At 36.4% G+C, this 8,264-nt stretch overlaps 1 protein-coding gene across 20 annotated transcripts in view; it reads left to right on the top strand.

Annotated features, from left to right (window-relative positions):
- The window catches only part of ADGRL2 (adhesion G protein-coupled receptor L2), a 196,076-nt gene extending 188,966 nt beyond the window's left edge, over positions 1-7,110 (top strand). For 5 of the 20 annotated variants that reach the window (XM_069735780.1, XM_069735784.1, XM_069735783.1 and 2 more), the window contains 4 exons: positions 96-192; positions 2,320-2,448; positions 3,129-3,146; positions 5,776-6,747. In XM_069735780.1, the coding sequence (XP_069591881.1) occupies positions 96-192; positions 2,320-2,448; positions 3,129-3,146; positions 5,776-6,530 (999 nt within the window). In that variant the 3' untranslated portion in view covers positions 6,531-6,747. Of the gene's footprint in view, positions 1-95; positions 193-2,319; positions 2,449-2,623; positions 2,705-3,128; positions 3,147-5,118; positions 5,158-5,775 lie in introns of all 20 variants that reach the window. The other 15 variants (XM_069735781.1, XM_069735786.1, XM_069735790.1 and 12 more) reach the window with 13 other exon arrangements.
- The last annotated feature ends 1,154 nt before the right edge of the window (positions 7,111-8,264 follow it).

The following is an 8,264-nucleotide window of genomic DNA, read 5'->3' on the forward strand; positions in this document are numbered from 1 at the left end:
TACCGGAGGATGGAGATTTTCAGCTGCTAATTGTGCACTGTGCAACACACAAAAATAAAGGCCCAAAAATTAATTATTTCTTTTTTTGCCAACAGAGTCGGATAAGAAGAATGTGGAACGATACAGTGAGGAAGCAATCCGAATCTTCCTTTATCTCAGGTGACATAAACAGCACATCCACACTTAACCAAGGTAAGTCCCCTCACTGCATCGCCGCCACCCGTTACGTTCATGTACGTCGCACTTGTTGATATACGCTTGTTGCATCAGGGATGTCCAGTGTTGTACTTTCATGCAGTTTACATGGTAGTTTTTCCAGATTTGGCATCTGACAGTGGTGGCCTCAATGTAGAATTTCCAGGAACAAAATTGTGGCCAATAGAGAAAAATAAAATTGCGGTAGAGATTCTGTTAGTTGTCCCCCGATTCCAAGGCATGGCCTACACTGCGACCTTGGCACCCTCCATAGCTATAAAATGCAGAATATGCACCCTAAGTAGCTGCTGACTGCGTGTTTGACCAAGATCATTATCTCCTGCCCTCCACGCTACCCCCATACACATTGGCACCTAATTCAGCCGAGCACCCACGCTCATAATTGGGAGAATGGTGGACGCCATTGCCAAACTCATGTTGCCACTTTCCCTGTCCTTCTTTACCCAGCATTTTGTGTCTGGAAGAGTTGGGAAGTGATAGGTGCCCAGAATCGGGTTGGGGGGAGTTCAAACAACTGTATTGGAAACTTCTATGTGGTTAGTTTAAAAAAAAAAAAGAAAAAGGGCTAAAAATAATATTTTGTGCCTCCATCACTGACTTGTAACACAGCGGTCGAAATCATTTACAGTAATTAGTTGACTGACATTGTAGATTAGATGTTTATTGGCCAATTGTCATAAGAGAATTTTTACTTGTTATATTTTTAATTTTTACTCCTCCTTATCAATCCATAAAGAAGACCAGTCACTTTCCATAAATGTCATTTTTTTCACCCAGTGTAAATGTCGGTCTTCTCTGGAATACGACAATATTTTTCTTTTGTTTGTGCTTCTCCGTTGCTGAGATATGACCCCCATCTTGCCTGCATGTAAATCTAGTCTTTATAGCCATGTGGGCGATGGCCTAAAAAAAATGCCAACTTAGATGATTTGAGGACCACGCCTTCTTGTTAAAAATCTATTCACACACACATTTATTTATATATATATAATATATATATATATATATATATATATATATATATATATATATATATATATATATATATATATATATATATATATATATTAGAGATACATTTATCACAAGGGACGGGTCTTCTTTATAAACTCGCAAGAATTTTGTATATTGTATTTCCAAGTATCAAAATTAGATCCTTATGTTTGAAAAATATAAATCTATTGATCATTTCGATTGAGTGTATCATTTGACGCTCGGCTAGATCTTGTAGCAGAGATCCTGCAAACTAATTTTATAATTTTTCTGTATTTATATCCTCGTACTTTGCTAATATTTTTTACTTCGATCGTCCTGCTCTCTTTCAAGACCTCGTTTTTTTTTACAGCCGCCAATTGTATTTTGAAAGACATGTTGGAATTTGTTTTATATGTTTTTGTTTGTTTTTACCTTTTTGGTTTTATTTGTGTTTTAAACATTTGCTTGGAATTGTGTCCGCCTTTCGCAGCATGACTCTTTTGCATAATGCAGTGCCCTTTTTGGCAAATTGTATCTTGCTTTCTCCATATTTGTTTCTCTTTTTATTTCCCTTCATATTTTTGCCATCCTTTTTTTTTTTTTTTTTTTTTTTTTATTAACACAGATGTTTCCATTAGGGACTATCCCAGTGCTAAAATATTCATTAAAGATAGAATTCCCTCATCGCTGGCAAAAAAAAAAAAAGAAATAGGTCTAAGTATTTTTTTTTTTCCTAGCTGCAGCATCTTGAAACATTACGTCAATTTCCATGCCTTTAATTACCCTTCTTGTCTGACAGTAATTCTGTGTAAATTATTAAATGTCACTCCTGGATGGTGTTTACTTTAGGGATTTTTTTGAGAGCACCTGTGAATTAGCAGAACTTTGCCACAATGCTCCATTTTCTCTTACAAATTAGCTGTTGGAATCGAATCCCGACTTTTGAGCGGAGTTTTTATTTGACAAGCGCAGAGCCACTCATCAACACCTTTGCCCATTATTTTATTTTTATTTTTTTTCCCATGTGTTTTATTTTTATTTTTGGGGGGATAGAGGGCTGTTTGTGCTTCTCGACGTCACATGAAAACTGATGTTTTTATTTTAATTTTTTTTTTTTCTTTATCTTAGGAATGACTGGCAATTATCTACTAACAAACCCTCTTCTTCGACCCCACGGCACTAACAACCCCTATAACACACTGCTCGCCGAAACTGTTGTATGTAATACCCCTACTGCTCCTGTGTTTAACCCACCAGGTGTGCTTCTACTTAATTCATTCAATCTGTCGCTCGCCACGTTCCTTACGATAAAACTTTATAGACCTGCAGTTCTTTCTCTCTCCTATGCCGGCCTTAAACCAAAAACCAACCTGCACTATAATATAGTGTTGTTACCGGTATTTACCTATAATTATCCATGTTTTTAACACAGGTGGCATAAATCTTAATATACTATTTCAGGACTGACACTGAAGGTCCAAGAGTCCACCATCAAGATATATTTCCCGTAGAGGTACAGCTCTCTATATACTAGGCTTTCAGGAAGTTTAGTTTATGGAATAGATGTAGCATTTTTGCACCTTGGCGTTGAAGCATTGTGCAAAATTCACCGGCGCAGACTATAGTATAGTGCAGCTCCATGCCGGTCTATAAACCGTACACCAATTTCTTACAATTTTTTTTTTTTTTTTTTTTAATATAATACTTTCTTAGTATTAGTACACCTGTGTAGTTGTGTTAGTGTTAAGTGTGTGTTATATATTGATATATAAAAAGTAATGATTTCTCATCCGTTCTGCTGATTGTAAAGCGTGTAACAGTGTATCACTTACTTGGATTTTTAACGTTAGTCTGTCCTTTTCTGTTCTCTCGTTTGTTTTTGTTTTTTTTGTTTTTTTGTTTTGTTTTTTTTTTCCTTACTTTATGCCTTCCTCTAGCGAACTACAGAGAGACAAGTATGGGAGTAAAACTTAACTTTGCCTATCAAATGTAAATTTTTTCAGCATGGTTTTTAAACAGGCACATTTAAAACATAATTCTCAATCATGAACTCAGCGGGCAAGTGGTTCACAATCTGTAGCCAAAGTCTTAGTCTTATCAATTTCCAAATTGAATCTGGACGCTTTTTTTTGTCTCCATTTGGATAACCGCAATGGACATACTGCAAACTCAGTTGGTAATATATTGGCAATGCTGAAATAATTTGCGGCTTGTTTTTTTTTTTTTTTTTTTTTAAATAAAAGGAGTGCTGTCAAGCAGAAATGTTTTATTTGCTTAACATTCCTACATCCTCACAAAATTCTTGCTACAGGCTAAGGAAAAACTTCCAGCAACCTACCTGATAAAAAAAAAAAGCCTCTATAAATGGGGGGAGCATCAGCGGCGCAGCCCCTCCACACTGTCAAGTACTGGCTTACTAATATCAGTTTTCACCAATTAAAACAAATCAATTAAATTACTCATTCCAATTTTTTATGTGCAGTTTAGATTTTTGGGGATAAAATTCTCAATTTTCTAATTATATCAAAAAGATACTATGGTATTTATCTTTTTTTTTTTCCAAGAAAAAGCCTGTTTAGCAACACTCATTGATTTCAGTCATTAATTTTGCACACCTTCCAGTCTGCACGGTGCAGAATATTTATTTTTCTTTTGTTGCAGAATTTGCTTTGGTTTTAATCCATTATATTCTATATGATCAAGTTGCTCATATCACGGTGAAGTCATCTGAACAAAAATATATAGACGTGCATCGATAGACCAAAAGAGGAAAAAAAAACTAAAATGCAAGTTGGTCCAAAGTCTGAAAAGTCTTCTGTAGCATTCCGGAATGTGTATGAAGAAAAAAAAAAAGTTGGGTGGCAAGTCACATTTTTTTTTATTTATTTTTTCAACTAGCAGGGCGACATTTATACATTGGTAGACCATTAAATTGTGCTTGATGTTAAGCCGCGGTGTTTGCAGGATTTTGTTCTAGAGAAGATTCTTTATACTGAAGCCATTTTTCGAGCAGCTGATGACAAATCTTTACTTGTCAATTTTATTTTATTTTTAATCATCTAAAAAAAAAAACATTTAGGACAAGAAAACAATCATCTTAAAATTGAGCACATCCTTGGGAATGCTGCATCCTTTTCTCACTCCAACCAGTTTGCATTGTAGAGCCAGGACCTTGTCGATCGGCTGCAGCCTTAAGCACGGTGATCGTGGCAGCCATGTCTCCCATTGTTCCATTCTCCTCCAAGCCGTGCATTAAATGCAGTAGCTTCACGGTGGGCAGGCTGTTAGCAAAAATCTAAAAAATAAAAAAAAAATAATAAAAGTGATCACTTTTGTCTTCTCCATCTTTTTCGTAGCCATGTGACATCCATCCGTTCCGACCTGTACTTTTTTCTTCCATTTCTTTTTTTTTTCTTTGTATTCATAAAATTAATGTGTTCCATACATGGTTTTTGTCTACAACCCAGAGCATGTTTCTTTCCATAAGGAGACCATTCCGCCCACATGCCCAGTAGACTTTTTGCCAGTTTCGTACATGAGAAAGCATGGCAGAGACGTCTTCTCATTACTACATCCAGTATTTTTTTTTGGTTAATTTCTGTGAACCATGCTTACAGAAATTCCTGGCATTTCTGCATTTTGACCTTGGTGCCCAACGCTCACCCTGAGCTTTAAACACATTAATTAGCCGGTGTGGGTTCATTCGGCAGTATCGCTGACAACCGGGCTGCTGGCAAACTCTTGATTTCTAAAAGCCCGGAGCCGTTGCCGGCAGATAGAACATTAGCGAACATTAACCAGAAACCAAAATCTGTTTCTTTTTTGCTAGTAATCTTATTTGCTGAACCCTTGCTCTGAATAAGTTGCTGAGAAACTTAGTAATCCATCTTGTTGCAATAAATCGTTTTACTTTCTTTTATACATCAGCTACACTTAGCCCAGATAGCCTGAGCAGACAGACATAATGTGAGTGTGCACAGTGAGTCATTTCCACCTGCTCCGTCATGTCGTGGATGATGCTTGTGGGACCTCGTTGTCTCTTGCGTGAAAGGTGGCTGTCCTTTGTTTCTCATGACGTCCGTGTATTTGTCCATTTTCCATTCTTTATTCTTTTTTTTTTTTTTTCCTTTTTTTTTGTTTTCATTGTTTTTTTTTTGCACCCTAGATAAAGGGAAACATTAGAGACATCGTTAACTTAGTTGCTTGCCAGTTTGTTGGTTTATGTTGTACATTTGCCTTTGATTTTATGTATCTGTTTATTTATTTTTGTATATCTATACTTTTTTTAATTTAGTGTTGTTTAGGACAAATTAGATTCTGGAATAGTTTTATTGGGAAATAATTCCGGTAGTTTTAAACAATTGAAATCGTCTAATCTTTATAACATCACCGGTGCTACATTGGCTCAATGTGGTGCTCACCTGGATATCGATGGGAAAACAAAAGGAGTCAAGGAATATCTGTATCCAAAAACTTTGTCCTAGACGACATTAAAACATTTTTTGTAGCTAAAATGCTTGGCCGTTTCAACAAAATGTCCCCTAAACTGTGCATTTTTTTTTTTTCCTTTTCGTTTTCTTCCAGGACATTCACTGAACCATGTCAGGGATTCAAGTGCCATGGATACTCTACCGCTAAATGGTAACTTTAACAACAGCTACTCTCTACGGAACGGGGACTACGGTGACGGAGTGCAAGTTGTGGACTGTGGGCTAAGTCTGAATGACACGGCATTTGAGAAAATGATCATTTCAGAACTAGTGCACAACAACCTGCGGTGTAGCAGCAAGAACCACAATTTGGAGAGAACCCTACCTGTCAAAACCGTTATTGGGGGAAGCAGCAGTGAAGACGACGCCATTGTTGCTGATGCTTCCTCTTTAATGCACGGTGACAACCCCGGGCTGGAACTACACCACAAAGAGCTAGAAGCACCACTTATTCCTCAACGGACTCACTCTCTTCTGTACCACCCACAGAAAAAAGTGAAGACCGAAGGAACGGACAGCTATGTGTCACAGTTGACCGCCGAAGCCGATGACAATCTTCAATCCCCAAATAGAGACTCCCTGTACACAAGTATGCCCAACTTACGGGACTCTCCTTACCCAGAGAGCAGCCCCGACGTCGAAGAGGATTTATCACCCTCTAGGAAGAGTGAAAACGAGGACGTTTACTATAAAAGCATGCCAAATCTTGGAGCTGGACACCATCTTCAAATGTACTACCAGATAAGCAGGGGCAACAGCGATGGTTACATTATCCCCATAAACAAAGAAGGCTGCGTCCCCGAAGGAGATGTCAGGGAAGGACAGATGCAGTTAGTCACAAGTCTTTAATAAAAAGAGCTTTTAGGAGTTCAAATGGCTCTTGCAGGTATTACAAGACTCAAATTTCTTCGACTGAGGCCACCTTATTTGTGATCGGCAGACTAGTAAGGACTCACAGCTCTCCATTGTGTAGGAAAGTGATGGACATTTTTCAGTTCTGTGAATTTTTTTTTAAATAAATTAAAAGAAAAGAAAAAAAAAAAACTTTGTATATACACAGAGTATACTAAGATTATTTGTTACAAAGCAAAGAGGTACCGACATGGTATTTAAAATATCTGCTGCTGAAATAAAAAAAGACTTTTTGGAGGAAAATTAATACATCGGCAATTTTGGCCCCGTTTGCTGCAGCAGCTCCAGAACCTGATTTGTAAATATGGTTGCCATTTTGTGAGGCCCGCATTGTATTATATACAAGATGTGGGCTCCGAAATCCTGTGGGATCGATTTACTGTACCATACTGTTTCTGAGTAGTCTGCAGGATTTTTTTTTTAATTTTTGTTTGTTTTTTTATTTTTCCTCCTGCTTTGCAGGTCACTGCAGATCCTTTCCATTAAGGCAAAAATTAAAAAAAGAAAAAAAAAAAAACATGTCTAACCACTAGCAATCAAGCCACTGGCCTTATTTCATATGTTTTCTCAACTGTACAATGAACTGTTATCATGGAAAAATAACGGCAAAATAAATTATATTTTGTTCTATTGCTAGGGTGAAATACATTTGTGTCCGACTTGAAATGTCGCTGAAATCCTTTAGAAATTGACAAAAAATATTGTGAAAAATCTCGATTGCACAAAGCGGTTTTATTTATTTTTTTTTTTATAGGAGCTTGATTAATGTGGTATTAAATGAGGTGATTCTAATTCATTATTGCTTATTTTTTTTAATGAACATTTTAGTCCATGTCAATATTTCATTTGTTTGTTTTTTTAATTTGATGCCAAATGCATTTTTTTTTTTTTTTAGACAGCCGTTATTGTATATTCAGGAGCCAATGTTGCCGTTAATTGCACAAATTTGGTAAATCTGGCAAATTATTGAACAGGGATACTTGGCACAAGCGAATTCTATAAATTCCGAGAGCGGTGCCCGACCTATATAAATATATATTTTTTTTAAGTAACAGTCTGGAATTTTTCTCCATGATCTTTCTGCCTATGTTTAGCCATTAATTTATTTTATAATTAAAGCAATGTGTACATTTTCAGTGAAAATTTTCGTTATTTTTCTTTTTTTTTTCTTTTTAACTTCAGCTGTTGATAAGAGCCCATCACTAATATCCAATGTAAAGATTAACACCTGTTTGACAGTAAATAAATGTGAATTTTTTTTTTCAAAAATGCTACTGCTGTTTTTATGGTTTGTAGGGTTGAATCAGGCTGTTCCCAGAGTCCTTGGATGACTTACTGTAGGGATAGTGAGAAATTGGCAAACTTGACAATAAAACCTCTTTACTTTTGTAAGGAAAGTCTTCTATCTATTACTTGCGCTGCATTTGCTGACAGTTTTGAGTACTTTTGATGCCTTTAAACCCTTTCATTTTGCTCTATTTTTTTTCCATGAGATATTCCTTCAATAGGTTATTAACCCATTGATATGTTCAGCATTAAAGTGATCTTTTTTAGATGTTTTCCCATCGCCACTCTTGTCCATAGACCATGTCCACTTCTAGATCTCGATTGAATTAGCTTTGTAAAAGATTGGTGTTCCTTCTGAAAACAGGGCAGACTCTTCTTTCTTAT

Source organism: Ranitomeya imitator, chromosome 8 (genome assembly GCF_032444005.1).
Source record: "Ranitomeya imitator isolate aRanImi1 chromosome 8, aRanImi1.pri, whole genome shotgun sequence".
NCBI classification, from domain to species: Eukaryota; Metazoa; Chordata; class Amphibia; order Anura; family Dendrobatidae; genus Ranitomeya; species Ranitomeya imitator.